Here is a 22,379-nt window from a genome sequence, read left to right on the forward strand (position 1 = left end):
TCGGTGTTTTTGTGTGAAATTTACAAATTCTATTTTATTCAATCATGGATTTTAAAAAGTCTATTAAAATCTACTATTATTGAACTGATGATTTAAAAATCTACTTTAAAATCCACTGTTATTCAAAACAGTTTTGTGGATTAGGATTTTAATAATTTTTAGGATTCCGGAGGATTTTAGAGGATTTGTTTAGATAAAAATACAGAAATCCAAATCTCATAGTTTTAGGTGCGATTTGAAAGAATTTTACAGAAAATCATATGAACTTCCCTAAAATCTATCAAAATTCTAAATTTACTAAATACCATCAAATTCTCCAAAATCATGGTTTGGATACACCCCCCCCCCCCCCCTTAATGATTTGTTTTTGGATTTCAAAATCCATAGTATGTTTTAAATAGATTTGAAAGTGTAAAATAGAAGGGGAGGGTTCAAATCCAAGGATAGAACATGTTATTTCAAAATCCATATGTTTTGATTTCTAGAATTTACAATTCCATATAGATTTAGAAATCACCTCTCCAATAACAGCCCCAGCCTTGCGATGGCAAAAAGATTAGGCGTCCACCCCTATGCTATGGTTCCCTGTGTCCAAATGGACCCATTATCATTAACTACTCTCCAAATGGACCCATTATCATTAGCCTTTTAGAGCATCATTACTGGGAGATGCTCTCACACATTACTAGGAGATGCTCTCACAGTTACTCTTATGAATGAAACCCAAAAAACAAAATAAAAAATCCATTATTTGGTTCAGTAAGAAGAGAATTGTTTCTTCTGTTGCTTGTGGAAGCAACGATTCTCAACAAATATCAACATGTGTCAACTTTTGAATGACTACAATTAATTGTCATAAAAATAATATATTTTTTTTAAAGGAACGTTGAGAGCGGTGCTGGGCTAATGATGGTTTTAGGTGTTCAAATTAAATTATAGCAATTGTTTTAGAATGTATTGAATCCGTATTTTTTTTTAAAGTATGGTAAATTAAAAATAAAATGTAAATTGAATATTTCCATAAAATATAATTGAATATATGATATTACTAATATTTTACATTTATCTCGTGACTTTATAGTATAAATTACTGAAATCTTATTATCTAAAGTTGGATTTTGAAAATTAGCCATTAACCGAATTTTGACACGTGTCAAGTTATTAATCTTAGATTTTGACATATGTAAAAGTTAATATTTAATAGGAGTGATTTGATTATGACAAAAAAAACAAAAAAAAAATTGTTTAAACAAAAATTAATAATGTAAAACTATAATTATAAAAAAATTATAAAAATTAAACAGTTTTTTTGATAACACAAGAAAATTAACAATATGACAACAACAACAAAAGACATAAAAAGACCAATGCAACAAGACTTAAACCAAATACGATGATGGATGATGATAATCAAACTCATGGAGGACAAACAAAGGAACAACGACACAAGAGAACATAAAACGAAACCAGCATCATCATCAACCACTGATGAAGAAATGTCCGTTACTGATGACTCAAGTCTCAATCCATTTTTCCAAGGTCATCAGGAGCTGCCACATGAGAAGACTCCGGAGATTCCAGAGGGGCATAGCACAACTGGCACTCTTTATCAACATATCGGTTTTGAAACTCGCACTTACGGCAGTTGATCCAGCGAATGATCGGTCCATCCCCATACACTTCTGGCATTCCTTCTTCAAGATTCTTGACGAATCCATCGAAGTGGTTACCAGTGTTTGTTGTACTGGTTTCCAACTTGTGCTTTAAGCAAGTGAAGTTTCCTTCGTCGAGGGCTTTCTGTATAACCCAACGTCGAGTCATTTCGTGATTCCAAACCATTATGCTCGCTAGATCTCGTCGGTGTCCCAGGTACTGCATCTTCGTGCTACCGTACTCCTCCGTCATGTAGTATTCGAACACACAACTCCACTTCAGTACCTGCCTGCACTGAACAATTAGCATCTCTGCTTCTTTTACTGTCCTTATGTCCAGCTCGCTCACTCCGCATCTCTCCACTAGTTTCGGAATGAAGTTGTCCTCTACGAATCTCTGATTGGATTTAGCATTCTCCATTTCCTTCTGGCGTGCCCCCCAGATATTCAGGCGGTAGATCTGAGTGAGCTCACGTGAAGAAGATTCCCCCACTGGTTCAGCCACTGGAACACAATTCCAGTTCCCATTATGCTCTTGCGCAGTGCGTAAGCAGACCCAACAGAAGCTATACCTGATTCATAACAGTTATAAGGAAAACAATAATGTGAGTTTAAAGATCTAATCTTTGTAAATGTTTTTGAACATACAAATGAAAAAAAAAACCAAACCTGCAGATACACTCCATTAGCTTGTAATCAGGATCCTCATTCTGCTGCACAGGACTTCTGCAGTTGGGACAGCGTTTGGTGTTTGCATGGATCCAAGAAACGGTCCTTGACTGATCCAACAGGTCCGTCGACCAAATTGATGCTTTCTTGCAGTCCACCGGACGGTGTGACTCAAGGCCACATGTCCAACAGAAGGTGTGGCCACACAAACAGACCACACCGAAATCGACTTCGGCATCTTCCTCAAGCAGTATGGCGTTTTCACAATCCGATGCAGGACACCATTGGATGGTTGCCTTATGGCACTCCATGAAGGATTCGAGAAGCCATCCCTCGTGCATCTCCTTTACTGTGTCAGTCAGTTTCTCGATGGTATCGGGTCCAACAGAGGCGACACAGCCTTGGTTAAGGCAAGAGATGATGAGTCCTGTCTCCTCTTTGTTCTTCACCAGAGCATCCTTGAGATATTCACTCCAGCAAGTTGTTGAAAACTTGTGTGAGCAAAAGGGCGTGGAGACTAAGTAATCTCCATCACCATTAGGAAGGGTAGTCGTCTCACGACCTGCAGAAGAAGAGTTGGAAATAGTAACTCGAGCCAGCCCTAGCTCCGCCAGAAACTTATCCTTGTTGTCAACAAGAAGATCTGAAGCCTTGAACGAGTTCCAACGGAGACGGACTAGGATCACGGTTGCATCAGACTTTGACACCGAGAAGACTTCCGAGATCAGATTGATTTCTTCCATCATCTTTTCACGAACTTCGGTTTTCACGAGAACAGAGTATTTCTGACCATCGGCTTCCATTGCTGCAGAGAAATAAAAAAATTAAAGATTTATAATTTAAAACTTAAAGAGTTACCGAAAGAAGATATTTTGTTAAATCGATAGAGGTGATTTTGTAGTTACTAACCAACCTAAGGATTGAACGGGAAGAATAAGGTTTATGGTAGTTTGGGGATTAAGGTAACAAAATCAACTCAAAAAGAAAGGGAGGATAAGGATTGGAACTGAAAGAAACACCGATGATGAGTATATGAGACTACAAGCTAGCAAGAAGTATTTATATACGAAACTGGAAAAGTTGTTGACTCACAATAATCTAAAGAAAAAATTACTGTATTTTTAGCAAATTTCAGTAATCAAATTTATCATTAATTTCTGTTTTTTTTGTTAATCAATTAACATTGTCTTTACTTTGAAATAAGAACTTATTAAAGTTTCATTTGAGAAAGAAATCTAAAGTAAATTTAATGCCGTCAAACTATTTTTCTTAAGTCGCCGCGTGTCGACGAAGAATCTTTTTCTCTTAAAAGATGAGATTTTTTTGGATTATACATTGTCAATTATCTTCTAGAGATAATAAAATTTAATATGTGGTCAAAACCGAGTGAAAGTTTACTGATAACGTTTAAAGTCACACTAAATCCCGTGGTTAAAGATTATTATGATATCTATGAGGAAGATGACGATGTGTTTATAACTATAATTGAGTTTATTTTGAAAATTTTAAATAACCAGATTTTTAAAAAAAGATTTATATACACAAAACCATATAATATAAAACAAATAAATGCAATTATAGTTATTAACAAATCCTCTTTTTTTCTTTTTATGGTTTTGTGTATATAATTTTTTTCCAAAAAAAGAGTCTTGGACCGTCGCACTCCTGCCCACCCCCCATGGGGACTAGACCTAGTTGAAACTCATTTTTGACAATTGTGTCAGACTACTTTTTGTAATAAACTTTCTGACTAATTATACTGACTGAATAATCGGATTATGAGAGCGATTTTGTTGCGAACCGAACACTATAACATAGTGTATTCATATGTACAATTGATGCTCATTTGGATGAAAAGAACATGCCCAAAGTTGGTTGCTATACATTATCATAATTTACTGTGGTACAAAAAAATACCGATACTGTTAAATATAACGGTAAAATGTATGTTCGAAGCTATCATAATGTTTACGCAAAAATTAGGATATGAATATGAATAATACTTGCATTTATTTAAGAAAGCATTAATGTATTAAGAGCAAACCAATGTTTTGAAACCCGGACCGGACCGGCCGGTTGAACCGGTTTAACCGCGAACCGGAAGATATCCCGGTCCGGATTATACCTAAAACTCGGCTATCAAAAAACTCGGTTAGAACCGGGAAAACTCGGCTAAAACCGGCTAACCGGGTGGTTAAACCGGCGGTCCGGGTCAAAGCCACCATTTAATTCTTAACAAATTAAGTCAATGTACATAGAGGTTATGTTATATAAAGGAGTAACGAACCTTTTCTTCTATACTATGTGGGACAATGTTTTTTTTTGGTTAAAGATTTTTTTTCTGTTCTGTCACAATGTAAAAAATTTTGTTCATCTGTAAATTTCTCTTTTTTAAAAAAATGATAAAGAATAAAAATTTATAACTATAGTTCAACAATATATATTAAAATAATAAGAAATAGAAATTATTGTTAGAACATTCATAAAACCAATGTATATAACATATATATATATATATATGTATGATATATATTAAAATTCAGTAAATTATTAATCCGCGGTTGGATCCGGTCGACCCGATGACCCAGTGACCCGAAAGGTGGTCCGGTTTGAGTTCCGGTTCGGATTTAAAAACATTGGAGCAAACCCATTACACATCCTCAAAGTAGTATCTTTAACTTTTAATAATACTAAAAATAATATTAATCTAAGTTTAGATTTTCATCTCATTGTTTTTAGTTTTTATCCCCCCATTAGTCATCTCTAAATATGGATGTCTTGATTCCAAACTCAACACAAAACTGAACATCCTTGCTTGTGGGTTAATCAAGAACTCTGGTTCAAGTTAGGAGGGTTCTTTTTACTTTTGTGAAATAATATTTTCAATTGTATGAATCTTTATATATTTATTCTCTGAATATCTTTATAAATTTATTGTGTCTCTCTAGTGGGCAGATATGTGTAAAACGTTTTTGAAAGAGGCAAAGTGGTACAAAAGTGATTACAAACCCAACTTTGAAGAATACATGCAAAATGGTTGTATCTCAAGCTCGGTCCCTACAATACTTCTACACTTGTTCTGTCTCTTCTCCGACCAAACCTTAGATATTCTTGTCTCCTATCATCACTCTGTTGTTCGAAGCTCTGCCACCATCCTCCGTCTCGCTAATGATCTCGCCACTTCTTCGGTCAGTCATGGTTCCATAACGTAACATACAATATATAAGTTTTTAACAGATCATGACAAGATCAATGTCATTACCATCAAGAACGATCTCATCCTTGACCTTCTCAGATCGAACAATGATGGAAGACCTCTCATATAATATAACCAATCAATGATTTTATGATTCCTTCCAAGCCAATACGTTCGATTATCACTTTCACGAAGACTCTGATCCTACATTTCCAACAACACACATAATCAATGATAGATTGATTAGCTGGTTATTAGATGCTGAACATAGATGGTAGAATTCAAAATTGCAAAAGCACGATAAAGAAAACAAAAGCTACTTCATCAAGTCTACTCATAGATTTAGCATACCAGTCCTACTCATAGACACAAAGAATGTATACTGAGACATGAAGATCACTAGTTCCAAAACTCATAAGTGGAGCAAATTCAAACTACAAGACATGTACTAGATACATTTCCACACTTGATGGGTATTCAACAACATACGGAGAGAAACATAAGAAAAATTGAAACTCAAGTTTGTTGATCTTTAGGCATTGTTATTCACTAGCAAAACCTCTGCACCTTAACTCAGGTTTTGATCCAAGAACCCTCTAACTTCATCTCCATCTTTAAACATCTGTGGCACAACGAGATCACTATCCAAATTATACCAAACACCATTGATTCTTCTAACCACAACCCAATGCCTACTTCTCCAAAGTCCACCGTACCGCTTAACCGGAACATTCAACACAATACCCATCAAAGTCTCTGTACCATCAAGATCAATCGAAGAAGCTACACTACGCTTATCATACCAAACAACACTCTTGCCTTTGCCTTCAAGAGCTGTAATCATAATGTTCACGTCATAGTTACCAGTTAGTGTGTTGTGATGAGGCTTGAGGAGTAAAGAGAGAGGTGTCGTCCATGTTTCTTTGTTTGGATCATCCTCCACGAGCTTCTCTGCGATTGAGTTCAAGCTTTCTCGCGTGAATGCGACTTTGTCCTGAACCAAAAAAAAACTCTTTAATCATCGGTGTGATTTTTGCAGGGTGAAATTTTGAAACTGAAATTGAGATTTTGAGCGAATCACCTGAAATAGATTGTTGAGGGAGTGCAAAAGCCAAAATTGCAATCGTTGTCGTTCGTGATAGATCTGAGATTCGGATTCCGCCATCTTCGGGAACCTCCCGGTGAAGAAAATTAGGTTTTAGATCACTTGTTTCTGGAAACCGATCACAACTCCGATCGTATTGATTTCCTTGTTTTTCATCGTTTTGATTGAAAAAAAAAAACAAAAAAAAAAAACGTAACCGATATAATACTGACACCGTATGGTGTCTCCAAGAACGTCGTTACTCCAATCCCCCTCCTAAGCTAAGTTGTTCAGAAATTAATTAATTATATAATTAATATTAAACTAATTAAAGCAACTCACTTATAACTTAAAATTATCTCTCCACTAGAGTATTCCAAATAAGGTTGCTTAACTATTTAAATAATATTTTTTAAAATTTTGTTTATTAATTATCTAAAATGATAAAAACAAATTTTATACTGAACAACAATCTTGAAAAAACAACAATTTCATACTGTCATGCTTCTATGATTATAACTTTCTTTAAATTCTGGTTTACATAATGGAGGAACTACATTGAGTCAGCTAGAAGGAAGAGTAGGAATGTGGGTCAATACTGCACTGGGAACTCTCTGTCTACTGGCTATGACAGCCTAAAATTTCTATTATGAATGTATCAACCAGAGCAGCTACATTTTCCCCCATGTATACCAACACATTGATTCAAAAATAATATATTATTTTGTATTCTTTGTGGAAAATAGCTTACTTCTAGTTCTTATATCATACCTAAACGAACATATCTGAGAGAATGAACAAAAAAAGAATCCAACATTCGACATAGCCGTAAACTTGCTCGGTACCCAAATCCTTGGAGGTTTCATGGAAGTCGTACTCAACAATGACACCAAGATTGTCAACCAGTTTAGGATACTGAAGACATCTTGCACACTGCAAAAGGAATAATAAAAGCAATTAACCAACCAAAATCATCTCTCTTGGACAATTAAGAAAACATGTGGTGTGCACAAATTGGGAAGCAGAATCAAAGACACACATGGACAAAGACAAGGCCACGTTCATGAGCATGTCGATTGATAAGCCGCTTAGTTCTTTCTCCACATGAATTGCAAGTAAACTCCACTTGCAAACTTCTTCTCGGTAGTTTAATATCCACAGAAGCAACCTGACCCTGCATAACAACAACAACCAAAGTTTCAGCGAGAAAGACACAGACAGAAACAACATTAAAAGACCCAATTTGATTGATACCTCTACTGAATCATTCGATTCCTCTACTGAATCATTCGATTCCTCATGCCTGATTTACGAGGTAATGCCACCAACACCCCTTTTTCTTCCTCTTACATATTCTAAAACAGAGGAGAAGTCGCAGCTTCAGCATTAGCAGGTGCTTAGAGAGAACAACAGTCGATGTAATGAAGCCAAATGCAAAACAAACATTAATAGACCAGACATTGAAGAATCGAGAGATGCAGAAAAATATAGATACATGCACCAAGAGTTGAATCTTCATTCAACTTTATTTTGGTCAAAGAGGAGTGACGAAAATATAGATACATGCACCAAGAGTCACTTTGGAGGAAGGGATAAATGCACCAAGAGTTGAATCTTCATTCAACTATCTATCTTTATTGTTTTTAGTTTCAATAATAGTTAATACTTGCCTTTGTTACCAAGTTTATTTTCCTATATAAACTCATGCAAGAGCAATAAAATAATCATCCAACTTTTTATCAAAACCTTTTCTTTTCTTTGAGAGTGATTCTCTTTTGTTCTTTGTGAACAAAACTGATTGCTTGGTGTGATTCCAACAATCAAAACCGACTACTTGGTGTGATTCCAATAGTCAAAACCTAGTCAAAACCCGATCTCCTTGGTGCAAGGCTAAGAGATCCGATCTTTTTGGTGCGAGGTTGAAAGATCAAACTGGTATATCAAGAGTCTTTCTGCAACTCTTGTGCAACCATTCGTTCCACCATCCTTATTCTTGAGGTATCATCGTCTGTAGAATCAAGGTATCTCTATCTACCAACTCGAAGGTGCCGATTCTTTGGGAGAATCATATCACACATGAGGAGGGCAGAGCCAAGGTTCTCTCCATGGTGGAGGTGTCAAAGAACTTCCACAAATACATTGAAAAATTTAACATTAGTTATTATCAAAAGATTTTGTGGTGTTGGAAAAGGGTTTTTCGTTTCATTGGTTGCCAGAGCATGCCACTTTGAGATAGCTAAAAGACGTGAACATGTTCTCTCCACACATGAAGAAGGCAGAATCAAGGTTCTCTCCATGGTGGAGGAGGTTGGACGTATGCAAGGTTATCTCTCCAAAGGAGGAAGGCGGAGCCAAGATTCTGTTTATGGTGGAAGAGGTTGGAAATTTATAAACCGTTTTTGATAGATCCATATGACTTTGGTGACATAGGCTACATCATGATGTGTCAAAGAAACTTTCACGAATAGATTGAAAAATTTAACATTAGTTACTATCAAAAAATTTTGTGATGTTGTAAAAGGGCTTTTAGTGTCATTGGTTATCGGAGCATGCCATTTTGAGATAGCTAAAAGACGTGAACATGTTCTCTCCACACGTGAGGAGGGCAAAGCCAAGGTTCTCTTCATGGTGGAGGAGGTTGGACGAATGCAAGGTTATCTTCCCAAGGGAGGAAGACAGAGTCAAGATTCTCTTTATGGTGTAGGAGGTTGGACGCAAGGTAGACCATAAGGGAGGAGGACAGAGCCAAGGTTCTCTCCGTTGTTGGTCATACACTATTGTGATGATACATCATTAATTAGTATACTATGTAAATATTTTTTATTTGAGAAGTTTCTTAAACCAATAATTTTAGTGATTACATAAACTATGCAAAAGTAAAATAAATAGACATATAATAGTTGACTTAATGTGTTTATATATTTATTTTTCTAGGTGGTGGTAAATAATATATTTATAACATACAATATACTTAGGTGTAGAAAAATACACTGTTAATGGTAACATACATGAAAAATTTGTGAATGGATATAAATCAATGTATTATAACTAAAAAGAAAAAATTATAAATAACATACCACAAATTTTAATATATTTTTGTTAAATTTAATTTTACTTACAAAATTTTAAAACCTAGACATCGGACGGATCAATTTGTTGGGACATTTGTTACACTTATATGTTTAAGTGTTAATGAATGTTATTAAGTTGGGAACTCATCAAGAGAAGAGTGATGGGGAAAAAAAAAGACGAGAGAGAAAAAAAAAAGAGAAGCGTTCGTGAGTTCTTCCTCTCCGGTTATCGGTGCGTCGTCACCGGTAACGTGAGAGTTCTGTAAGTTAGTTTGCTGTCCCTTCCTTCTGTTTTCCGATGAGCCCAGCGGTGGACGTCGTGGTCGTTTTTACGTCAAGGGTATCGATGTTGCTGAAGAATTTTCAGATCTGGTTTCGTTGGCTTCTCAATCGGGGGACCTTTACAGCTCCATAGCTCGTCGTTCCGTCCCAGCCTCTCCGGGTTTAAGCTGTTTCTTTAAATCGCCGCTCTATCCTCTTGGTTTCTCTTGTTGGTGGTGCGGTGAAGCCGGTTTTGGAGCTATCTCAGTAGGCTTGTCCCTGCTTGAGTGGCACCAGTGGGTAAAGAGTGGTTTGGTTATCGATGTGGTTTGTGGCCTGGTTCTGTTTTTTCTTCATGTAGTAGTGGTTCTCGATTCTTTTGGCTGCCTTTGATGATCTTCGGTGTGGCTGGGTTAGTTTGTTTCATGTTAGGGTTCTTTGTTTAGTTTAAGCAGAATCTTGGCCTTCGATTGGGGAATCTGTTGGTTTGTTTGGAGTTTCGATTGTGGTGTTTGTGGATGCGGTTGGAGCGGTAATTCTGTTGAGTTTGTGGTTGCAGAGAAGATGTTAGTAATTTCCGGATCTAGTAGATCCACGGTGCGACTCGAAGACTAATGTTTCTTCCTTGCTTGATCCTTCCCTTGTGTAGTTACCGTTCATGTTCATCTCATCGTCTTGAAGCCGTCAATTTTGTTTGGCTGTAATTGCGTTACCCGCCCAGCCTTTGCCTTTCCTCTCACCCTTGGTCTACTCTCCCAGCCTTTGTTTCCCAAATGGTTCGTTCCCTTTATAAGCATGGGCTTCGTTTTGATGGAAGATATGCTAGTCTTCTAAGTTTGCAGTAGGCTCTTCTCATGTTTTGTTGCTCATTGTGGATGATAGCTGTCTCGACAATTCTTTGTTCTCTTTAGAGTTCAGTTTATTTGAGAGGTTAGGCTTCGCTCCTTGTCTCTGCTTTGTAGATCTGGATAGATCTGATCGCGCTTTGAAGTCTTCTACCTAGACGTAAAAGGACGCAGTGGTCGTCGACGTCGCATCTGGAAGTGTGTTCGTGTCTTCGCTTGCCGGATTATGAAGATTTATGTTCTGGTTTCGAGAGATTGGCTCTCATAATGATAGGAGGAGGTTGTTGTTATCTTCAGGTTGGCCGTGGGCACCCTTGATAAATCTCTTTTGTTTGTGCTTCAGAGAAGAGGTTTTCTTGCATCTTAAGACTAGTATTTTGTAAGGTTTAAGCCTAGTAGCTTATGCTTTTAGTTTACGGGTTCGTCCTCTTTTGTTTTAAGTTTGAGTTTTTCGGCTTTATTTTAAGTATTTTCTTCTCTTGGATAAGATTTAGACTCCGGAGAATTCTCGTTTTCCATCGGCTTAGACTCCAGAGACATTTCTATCGTCCGCGGCTTAAGTTTCTCTCTTTTGGACTTTGTATTTCACTTTGATACCAAAGCTAGTTCATTAATAAAATTTCATATGACAAAAAAAAGTTGGGACCAAAAAAATAATAATCCTAATTATATAATCTTATGACGGTCATCTTTGTCAGAGGGCAAATCTGACTAATTACATACAAGTAAGCCTGCCTCTCTCTAATTCTCAATAGTATATATAACCTCCTCTTCAGAACAGACCTCATTAAACTCTTATTACAGATCTTTTAACACAAATTCTGAATTCAGCGATCTCAAAATCCGAAAGGTAAAATAAGGAACCCTAAAAGTTACGAACACGAAATCGTACGCTTAAGCTTTCGATTGCTCTGTTTTTTATTTTATTTTATCTTCGTGATCTTCGCAATCTGAATTCGGGGGAAACCCTAATTTTGTTTCCCTTTTACGCGATTTATTCAGAAAGAAGACGATTATGTCGTACTGTTTGCAATTGAAACCGGCTTGTATAGGATGTCAATCACAATCCGATTTGTATGGAAGCTCTTGCAGACACATGACCTTGTGTATGAAGTGTGGTAAAACCATGGCTGAGAATAAAGCGAAGTGTCTCGATTGTGGAACCGTCCTCACACGTTTGATTCGGGTTAGTTTAGTTTCTGATGATTCTGATGATTCCGCTAGGAAAAGTTTCGTTTTGTTGATTTTTTTTTTTGTTTTTTGGTTCAGGAATATAACGTTCGTGCGGCGGCACCGACGGATAAGAACTACTTCATTGGTAGATTTGTGACTGGTCTTCCTAATTTCAAGAAAAGCTCTGAGAATAAATGGTCTCTTCGTAAAGATATACCACAAGGTCGTCAGTATACTGATGCACAAAGGGTTAGTGTGTGTTGGTTCTTTAATCCCCAATCAATTTATGGTGGTTTTTGTTTACAATGCTTACGTGATTTTTTTTTTTTTTTTTTTTTTTTGTAGGAGAAGTTAAAGAACAAACCTTGGATCTTGGAAGATGAGACTGGTCAGTTTCAGTATCAAGGACAGCTTGAAGGCTCTCAGTCTGCAACTTACTATCTATTAGTGATGCAGAACAAAGAGTTTGTTGCGATCCCTGCTGGTTCTTGGTATGGAGAAACAAATTCAATAGTTTTCTTCTGTTGATATGTTTCTCTATTTGTGTTTTTGGAGTCTTTTAAAGGAAGATTATTGTGGTATAGTTCACACGAGATGTATTTCGATGGATCAAGTTTGTTAACCATTTGAGACTGTTTTTTTTTCATTTAATTTTCTACTATTGTGTTAGGTATAACTTCAACAAGGTGGCACAGTATAAACAACTTACATTGGAAGAAGCGGAAGAGAAGATGAAGAATCGTAGAAAGACGGCTGATGGGTATCAAAGGTGGATGATGAAAGCTGCTAATAATGGTCCTGCGTTATTTGGAGAAGTGGATAATGACAAAGAGGCCGGTGGAAGCAGTGGAAGTGGTGGCAGGGGTCGTAAAAAGTCTTCAGGGGGTGATGAAGAAGAAGGAAATGTCTCTGATAGAGGGGACGAAGATGAAGAGGAAGAGGCATCACGGAAAAGTAGACTTGGGCTTAATAAAAAGAGTAATGATGATGATGAAGAAAATCCAAGGGGTGGTGACCTTGATATGGATGATGATGACATTGAGAAGGGTGAGTAGTAATCTATAGATGTACAGGATTGTTCTTCATTATCTATTAGTAAAAATGATAAAATGTCTGTATATATTGATTCATTCAGGGGATGACTGGGAGCATGAGGAAATTTTCACCGATGATGATGAAGCAGTTGGTAATGATCCTGAGGAACGTGAAGACCTTCTGGCTCCTGAAATTCCTGCTCCTCCAGAAATAAAGCAGGTCTGTATATATCCTCTGAAACTGAGTACAGTAATCTCTTATGGCAATCCCAGTTTTATATGTTATCCAAGTTTCAATGTTTATTAAATACTGGAGTGTTGAGTCTTTAACTTTCTATGAGGTTGTAACTTTCTTTTGACTTCCCTTGCAGGATGAAGATGATGAAGAAAACGAAGAAGAGGAGGGAGGGTTGAGTAAATCTGGTAAAGAGTTAAAGAAACTGCTCGGTAAGTCTAATGGTTTGAATGAATCTGACGAAGACGATGATGATGATTCAGAAGAGGTAAGCCCTCTTCAATTTTTGACAGAATTTACTTACTTAAACAAATTGTTCAAATTTCAAAGCTGACTCATCTTAACTGGTTATGAATACACACGCAAATGTTAGGAGGAGGAGACAAACGTCAGTCCAGTTACGAATTTAAAACAGAAGGAGGTGGCGAAAGAAGAACCTGTTGAAACTGCACCTGCAAAACCTGCACCATCTGGACCTGCTCGTGGAACACCTCCTGCAAAACCATCTAAGGGAAAGAGAAAACTAGAAAGCGATTCTAAAAAGCCTAGCAGCTCTGTTCAAAAGAAAGTAAAGACTGAAAACGTAAGATACTTGGTCGTGTTTATGCTGTTTGAAATAATCAATCTATGGATGAGCTGAAAGCATATGAAGTAAGGAGGATTGATCGCTTCTGTTGTCATTTGATTTCTAACTAACATGTTTTTGTAATCACTGTAAAGCAGGATCCGAGATCTTCAGTGAAGGAAGAGAGAACAAACACAGTTTCAAAATCCAACACACCAACAAAATCAGTGAAAGCTGAACCAGCTTCAGCTCCTGCATCATCCTCAGCTGCGACCGGGCCTGTAACTGAAGACGAAATACGGGCAGTTCTGATGGAGAAGAAGCAAGTCACTACACAGGATCTTGTTTCCAGGTTTAAGGCAAGACTTAAGACCAAAGAGGTAAAAGATCTAATCTAATTTTCTCTAGGAGCCTCCTAGTCTAATGCCGTGTTGAATGAATTGACCATATTATGGTTATTGATATCTTGAGGGTATACTGATTCTTGTTGTGTTACTTATTACAGGACAAGACTGCTTTTGCCGATATTCTGAGGAAGATCTCCAAGATACAGAAGAACGCTAATTCTCAAAACTTCGTCGTCCTGAGAGAAAAATGAGAGACGTTGCTATATATTTATTACTTCACAGCTAACTCTTTCTTTCAATATTTTCAAGCTCTCCCATATATATATATTTTTTTGGTAGTTCAAGATCTCTCATATTATGACAGTGGTACAAGTAAGAATGTTTGTCATTTCTTGATTTTAAAATGTTTGATTCGGAACGATTTTTTATTTTCTCCAAAATTATTGCTTTCTATTCAGTATTAAAAAAAAAAAAATTTGGTGCTGTTTTCGTATTTTTTTTTGTAACTTTTATTAACTTCATAGTAACAATAAATATAAATAAGCATTGACCAATTAAATTTTTAAAGTAGGTCAGGGCAGCTTTGTTGCTTTGCTTATGATGCATCGATAAAGCTCCAGGACCGGATGAATGGAATGACAACTTTACTTTATCATAAGGCATAGAGTGTTGTAAAAATGTACTTCCTCTTTTTGGTTAATTCGTTTTCTGATCAGGGTTACTTTGACAAGCGTTTGAACACAACACATATTTGTTTAATTCCTAAGGTAGAGAGATGGCGGAGTTATGACTGATTAGTTTGTGTAATGTGGGATATAAGGTTATTTCAAAAAAATTATGTCAAAGGTTAAAACTGGTGCTACCAGGACTTATTTCGGAGACTCAATCGGTGTTTGTCGCAGGCTGTTTGATTTTTTATAATATTTTGATCGCTCTAAAAATGTTTCATGGACTACGAACTAATCAATATTACAAATAAAAGTTTATGGCCATAAAGACATATGTGTAAGGCGTATGATAGGGTTGAGTGAATTTTTATTGAGCAGGTGCTTTGGAAAATGGGTTTAAGAGATGTATTTCCTGGATTATTTTTTGTGTTACCTCGGTGGAGTATCGGGTTTTACTGAATGTGCAACCGAATGAACTTACTAAACGAGCATTGGGTTTAAGGCAGGGACCTGTTATCACCCTATTTGTTCATTCTATGTACAGAGGTTCTCATTGCTAATGTTTGGAAGGCGGAGACGGATAAGTTGATCACATGCATTAAGGTGGCTAATAAATGTCCCCTTATCACTCATCTGTTGTTTGTGGATGATAACTTGTTTTTTGGTACAACATCTAAAGAAGAATGCGGGGCTATTTTAGGTGTCTTGAAAAGCTATGAGGCGGCCTCGGCTCAACAGATAAATTTTTCCACATCCTCGCTTCAATTTTGTCACAAGGTACTCGACCAAACAAAAGGTTTTTCTTTACTCACAAAAGGCATTATGGTCGGAAAAGTCATGGGTTCTAAAACAAAAGGTTTTTCAGTGACCTCTACTCAATGTTTCGGTCTTCAAACTTGTAATCTAATTTTTTGTGGACTAGAGTTTTCATCAGTTGTGTTTGTTCGATATGCCAAAACAATATAATAGGACAAAAGCACTTCCGGATAACATTATCGTATAATAAGATTCCTAGAGATATTCTTGAGCCAAAAGCACTTCCCGATAACAAAGAAAGCCTCTGTTCTTGGCCACATTCATTTTTTAACAAATGCAGATTCAGCCAAGTCAATGGCTCGAGCAAGACCAGCAGCTTTGTTCTCGCACTCACAGTGTTCGTCCTGCGGGTCACAATCAGCTACTACACCGGCTCCAGCTTGTAGATAAGCCACCCACTCACTGCGTTTGTTGGCATTCTTGTATGAGTACATTGTACTGTATTGTATTGACATGCTGTCGGGAAAACGATTGTCCTAAGGGATAAAGCAATGTCCATGTCACGAGTGAAGGAGACTCCACCAAAATCGAACAAATACGATCTTAGATAAATATTTAGTTTTCTTTTTCAAATATTCACTTCCTATACTTAGTGAAATCTAAAAAAATTAGAGTATAGATTCTATATTTCTGTAATATATATATATACTAATTTTCTCAGAGATAGAGTAAAAGAAAGAAAACATCTTCTAACATTTTCAGAGCATAGATGAAATCCTAGAAGGTTTATATTAAAAAGTTTAGAACATAAAGTAAATCGTAGAATACATACTCTGAATATTGTAGAATTTTGAATTTCGGACTACTAAACTATTTACAACAAAAACCTTTTCTGAAATTAGTATAACATGTACAAAATGTTAGAATACAAAATCTTGTATTTTCAGAAAAGTAGAAAACATTTTCTGAATGTTTTATATCAAATTTTCTCTATAAAAAATAACTTATAAAATTATATTACCTCTATAATTGTATATCTACATATTTTCTTATATTTCACTTCTTAAAACTTGTTAAATTAAGATTTATTAATTTGTGTGGGTATTTTAGGTATAAATGACAATTTTGAAGAAAATGTGTATATGGACAAAACTTTTTTTAGTGATCTTTTATTTCCAACTATCCCTTAATTGTTTTGCCTTAAAACCCAATATCCCTTTTTGGGATCACAATGCCTTGTATTTATATTTAAACACACTAAATTTAGAAATTAAACACAATTATTCTCCATAAATATGTCTATTTTAATCCTTATCCAACACTAAATTTTGCTAGTCCAAAGTTGGGCCAGTGTAAAAAGTAACAAAATTTGATAAGATAATAAGTTAATAATTTTTTTTTGAAATCTCCATGTAAAATATGATCCCAATAATATCATAAATTAATAATCATGTATATATATATATATATATATATATATACACATATATGATGATATAATAATGTATGTTTCTCTTAAAGCTTATATCTATAAAACAATTGTTATGTTGTATTTTCAAATTATAATGATATAAATATTCTATAATATATCATAAAAATAGTTAAAAACTTTTAAAGTTTTTAATTTCTAGATATGCATCATATATATTTTGATAATTAGATAGAATATTAAAGTACTATAATTGATTTTATCATTCATAAATTTGGATTTATGTCATGTGTATAAGTGAATTTGTAATTTATTGTCAATAATGTTTTCTAAATATTAAAAATTCAGTTCAATACCAAAAAAGTTACAACATCTAAAACTTAAATCTTATTTTGCTAATATTATCTCAATTCATGAATCTAAAAAATTTAAACAATTAAAAGTATATCTATAAACTTTTTTTTTTACTTGAAAGTATATCTATAAACTAATAATTATTAATTTACACTGTAAAATAATAATAATTATTTATTTATAGATAAATTAATATCACTATGAATTAATAAATTGTCTTGGTCCCAACATTATTAATTTATAGAGGTTGTACTGTAATTTAATTAACTACAAAAAATATATATCTGTCATATACTAAATGGAAATTATATTAAATTAGTGTTATTTGGGTCTAGAGATAGAATGTTCAACTAAAAGAGAATATATCCTTTGATATTCAATTAAAGAAAATCATATCTTTCTATAGTCACAAGATCTAAAATTACAATTACCCACTCTATATATATCCTCAACATGTAAAATTTTGTTAATACAACTCTTACATAAATTTCTATAGTGTAAAGAACATTAAAAATCGATATATTCATATAATTTTGCGTTCGAACTCATGAAAAAGAATGATCTGCATCCATTTGAGCCGTTTGAGGACAACCGATGGAACATCCTGATAACGTTGACACCATCAGACATAGGTTTGAGTAATACAATAACGTTTCCTGCAGAGTTAGTAATAACCCAAGTATTATCTACCGTGACTATGGATTCTTTCACAGGATTGTTTGATTTTCTCGATGTTGATAATGATGTTGTATCATCTCTTATCTTAGAAAAACATAAAAATGGATATTATCTATTTCATGGGTGGAGTATGATTCTCCGGCGAAATAATTTTAAGACAGGAGATATTGTTGGATTTTGGTGGGATAAATCCAACCGTAGATTTAATTTCCAACTACTCTTTCTCGCTTAGTTGATGGAGCGGATTTTCGCAAAGTTCATTTCATCAATATTCTTATTTAATTATATTTCTTTTTTTTTCAGTAGTAATAAATATTAATAATAAATAAATATTATATTATGCAAGCATAGAGATCATGTATTTTCTTTTCAGTAATAAATAAATATTAATAATAAATAAATTTGACTGTTTCTATTAAATTTTATATGGAACCATTCATTATTTGGAGGATTTTTGGCCGATGGGTAAGGTCGTAGATTGGCGAATTATGGCTTTTACGTGATTGTTTCATGCAATCTTATTTAAACCAATGCTGCAATCTTATATATTGACCTCTTTTGTTTATTTATTTATATTTTTTACTGTTACAGAAAAAGTAGACAAACGATAATTATAAAAGTTTTGATACAACGAAGTTGTCATCACGGCAAGACGTAAGCGCAATTAGTATAGTAGAACATTAATAAAAATGACCGAACGAATTCCGTTAGAAATAATATCAAAATAAATGTTTAAAGTTGACAAAAAAAACAATTTCCCGGAAACAAGACTCCACAAATATAATGAAAAGTGAAATCTCGGATGACAAAGAGAAAAATTGAAACACAATATAATAACAAGAGATTTTTTATTCATCTTCCAATACTAAAACGTATACTACGTTGATGTGTGTCAGGTTTTAACATAGCATAACACAACTGAAAAGCTGCAAATGCACAGTAAATGGATTGTAATACTTAAAGTATTAATCCCACAGAAACTAGTAAGCTATGCAATCAGTTTTATGAAAAAGAAATATGGCTAAGACAAAATAAAAAGAGGTTTGTTGTGGATTTTCCTACGAACCAAATAGAAAGTAAATAAGAAATAAAGTAATGTAAATATCAATAGACGAAGTGTTGGGCAGCAGAAAATTCTTAGGGTATCATGGATCGAGTCATACTAATAAACTAAACAGGAAATTATCAATTATTAACGTTCAAGAACTCAAATTTGGACTAAGCAATTGCCCCATAGAACTATGTCTAGACAACCTAGGTTACTCTATATATTTCCGCAAGTAAATAGAAGCTAAACACACATAAATAATGTAAGTTTGATAAGTTCACAAACAAAACTCAATAACTCAACTTTTGGTTGGTAATGACACTTTGCTCATCTAAATTACTTCAGGCGATTTAAATCTATCTTAAAAGCAGTAGTAGCTAAGGCGTAATTCAAGCAGTAAGCAACAAAGATATATTTAGATGGAGAACAATAAATGAACAAACCCAAATCTAATCACCCTAGTCAACAATCCATGAATCCCCTTTTCAAAACTCTTAAATCCAACAAGAGAACTACTCAGACATACTCATGCAAATCAAAGCTATATGAATAAGATATTGCATAAAAGATGAAAGGTATGAGAAAAGAGTTAAGAGATCTTCTTTAGAATAGAATGGAAACGAAAGAAACTAGAAAGAATAGAAGAGATTTGGGTGACTTCAATTGATGGCTTCCAAGAAGAGTTAAAAGAGGACAAGCTTCGACGGCTATGAAGGAGTCTCTGGTCGTCTCTAGGACAGCTGGTGGAGGCACAAATGAATCACAAAGAAGGCACACATGAAACCTTAGGTCTTGAAGAGTATTTTTTTTTATCTTGGATTAGGGTTTGTAAGGGTAAAGTTGTATTTTCTTCTTGAGTGCAGGACAAGGGGCAGCGAATGAGGGTTCTGTACTGTCTTGAAAGCTTTGATTGGGCCGTCGTAATGGTTGCTGGTCAGGCTTTCAATAATAGTTCATCGACTAGATGCTTCTCTTTACGCCGGTTTATAACACGTCTCAGTAAATCTGGAATATATTCGGCTGGACGAATGGATTGATTTGATTCCATTTTGAAGAGAAAGATGACTCTTCCAGCTTTCCATAGAAACCAAGTTTGATATAATAAAAAATCTGGAAGTTTTTCAAACGTGGTCCTTATTGTAAAGCTCTAAATCTGTCTTCAAACATGTTTTCCTTGTATTTTGGTCCAATTTGATTTAAACCTGTAAAACCTTCTTGAAACCTGAAATACTTGATAATAGACCTTTTATACCTAAAATCTTATAAAAATCTTCCTAAATGCATATGAAAACTATAGTTAGTATTGATATACAAGGGAATAAGTATAATTCACTTCCCATATATGGATATATATTGCTTGTACAACAATCTCAATCGTGTGTATATAGTGTGATTATAATGTAATGAGAAAGGATCAAGGTTGATTAACCAACATGGTATCAGAGCCCTAACATAATAATAAAAACCTCGTCTTCTTCTTCTTCTTCCTATTCCTCTCATTCCCCTTCTCTCCTTACAATCTCTGTTTTTTTACTCTCTCTCTTCTTCTCTCCATTTTCACTCCACTTGCTCCAACCTCTTTTGGTGGCTCAAGCGGCTCACAAAGCATTCACTCTGACTCATATTAAGTCACACATCCCTCTTGTGCTCGACATGCAAAAGATGAAATACGACGCATGACGTGAACTCTTCAAAACTCACTGCTATAGCTTTGGTCATCTCAATGGTACAACCACTCCAGCGAACGATGAAGACACTCCTTAGAACGAATGCGCCGACACCGTCAAAATGTGGATCTACGGCAGCATCTCCCCTTCTCTTCTCGACACCATTCTTAAAACACGTAGCAGCGCTCGTCAGATCTGGACGTCCATCGAGAATCTCTTCAGAGACAATAAGGAGGCCCAAGCAATTTAACTTGAAAATGAACTCCATTCATTTACCATCGGCGACCTCTCCGGCCATGACTACTGTCAAAAGCTGAAGATACTCTCCGATCTCTTGGCCAACATTGACTCTCCCGTCATGGAACGAGTCATTGTTATGCACATGATCAATGGACTCACCAAGAAATACGACAACATCAACAACATCATCCAATATCACAAACCTTTTCCATCGTTTGCTACTTCTCTCTCCATGCTTATTGAGGTGGAACGTCGTCTTTCCAAACAAGTCAAAGCCGGAACATCTACCTTCATCGACTCTTCCTCTCCTAGTGCGTTGTACACTTTCTCCGGTGGTAATGACTGCAACAACAACAATCCCCGTCACAACAACTCCAACGGCGGTAAGAATGGAACTGGCCGCAGACGTGGTTACAACGGTAAAGGACGTGATCGACAACAATGGAACTGGGGCAACAACTGGCGCATGCCCCCTTAGTGGCCACAGCTGAATTGGCCATAACAACCTCCCATGGCATATATGACTACTTCTCTGTAAACACCACCACTAGCTGTCCAACCAACACAGATTCCGCCAGGTCTTGCTGCGGCTTTTTGGACTATGACAGTGCAAGATCCCATGGATGGCAATTAGTACATGGACACAGCTGCCACGTCCCACCTCACCTCATAGCCAGGTACCCTACATTCTCTTTTTAATTCGAGCTCCTCCCCATCGGTTATAGTCAGTAATGGATCCTCTATAACCACAACTTCTTTTGGTCATTCATCTTTTTGGTCTAAAAACCGACCTTTGCATCTTAGAAATGTGCTTGTTTGTCCCTATATTATCAAAATGTGATTTCAAGTTCACTTCAGTGTTTGAGAGGACATTTCAGGCAGAGATGAGCATGAAGGTGCATATGAGTACAGTCTATCATCCTCAGACAGATGGGCAGTCCGATAGGACGATCCAGACTTTGGAGGATTTGCTGAGGATGTGCTTTCTCGATTGGGGTAACCACTGGACTGATCACCTGAGCTTGGTAGAGTTTGTTTACAACAACAGCTACCAGACGAGCATCAGGATGGCTGTTATAAGGCATTGTAGGGGAAGATGCCATGTCGTACACTGTTATGTTGGACTCAGGTGGGGGAGAGGAGCATATATGGGGGCGAGTTTTGTTGAAGAGACCTCAGAGAAGATTCAGGTTCTGAAATTGAACATGAAGGATCCTTATACTGATAAAAGGAGGAAAAATCTTGAGTTTCAGGTTTGAAACATAGTGTACCTCAATATGGCCATGTTGTGGGGTCCAAACAGATCATTATAAAAGACTAAGGTAAATCTGAAGTACATGGTCCGTTTAGAGTGGTTGAGCGGATGGGACAAGTAGATATATACAATCAAATTAGATAATATACATG

General features: G+C 35.7%; 3 protein-coding genes across 6 annotated transcripts; 1 reads left to right on the plus strand and 2 right to left on the minus strand.

The window, feature by feature from the left end:
- Nucleotides 1–1,259: 1,259 nt before the first annotated feature.
- On the minus strand, nt 1,260–3,360 carry LOC104709704 (putative E3 ubiquitin-protein ligase ARI16). 2 transcript variants are annotated; one of them, XM_010426274.3, is made up of 3 exons: nt 3,235–3,360; nt 2,322–3,126; nt 1,260–2,224 (listed from the first exon to the last, which is right to left on the minus strand). In XM_010426274.3, the coding sequence occupies exons 2-3, from the start codon at nt 3,122–3,124 to the stop codon at nt 1,522–1,524; spliced, it is 1,506 nt and encodes a 501-aa protein (XP_010424576.2). In that variant the 5' UTR covers nt 3,125–3,126; nt 3,235–3,360; the 3' UTR covers nt 1,260–1,521. The 2 variants fall into 2 exon arrangements, with proteins under 2 accessions (XP_010424576.2, XP_087316522.1); XM_087460396.1 differs by having other exon boundaries at nt 3,231–3,355.
- A 1,847-nt stretch (nt 3,361–5,207) lies between these two features.
- On the minus strand, nt 5,208–6,974 carry LOC104707560 (josephin-like protein). Of its 2 annotated transcripts, none has more exons than XM_087460490.1 (3): nt 6,599–6,974; nt 6,382–6,511; nt 5,208–5,721 (listed from the first exon to the last, which is right to left on the minus strand). In XM_087460490.1, exons 1-3 carry the CDS (start codon nt 6,680–6,682, stop codon nt 5,705–5,707), a joined length of 231 nt encoding a protein of 76 aa, XP_087316616.1. In that variant the 5' UTR covers nt 6,683–6,974; the 3' UTR covers nt 5,208–5,704. The 2 variants fall into 2 exon arrangements, with proteins under 2 accessions (XP_087316616.1, XP_010422235.2); XM_010423933.3 differs by having other exon boundaries at nt 6,085–6,511; nt 6,599–6,919.
- Nucleotides 6,975–11,477: 4,503 nt separating this feature from the next.
- LOC104707561 (transcription initiation factor IIF subunit alpha) lies at nt 11,478–14,470 on the plus strand. 2 transcript variants are annotated; one of them, XM_087460397.1, is made up of 10 exons: nt 11,478–11,628; nt 11,781–11,964; nt 12,048–12,200; nt 12,297–12,442; nt 12,622–12,998; nt 13,087–13,205; nt 13,357–13,488; nt 13,594–13,803; nt 13,941–14,165; nt 14,291–14,470. In XM_087460397.1, the coding sequence occupies exons 2-10, from the start codon at nt 11,794–11,796 to the stop codon at nt 14,381–14,383; spliced, it is 1,626 nt and encodes a 541-aa protein (XP_087316523.1). In that variant the 5' UTR covers nt 11,478–11,628; nt 11,781–11,793; the 3' UTR covers nt 14,384–14,470. The 2 variants fall into 2 exon arrangements, with proteins under 2 accessions (XP_087316523.1, XP_087316524.1); XM_087460398.1 differs by having other exon boundaries at nt 13,944–14,165.
- The last annotated feature ends 7,909 nt before the right edge of the window (nt 14,471–22,379 follow it).

Source organism: Camelina sativa, chromosome 8, assembly GCF_030686135.1.
Source record: "Camelina sativa cultivar CO46 ecotype springtype chromosome 8, ASM3068613v1".
Lineage (NCBI taxonomy): Eukaryota > Viridiplantae > Streptophyta > Magnoliopsida > Brassicales > Brassicaceae > Camelina > Camelina sativa.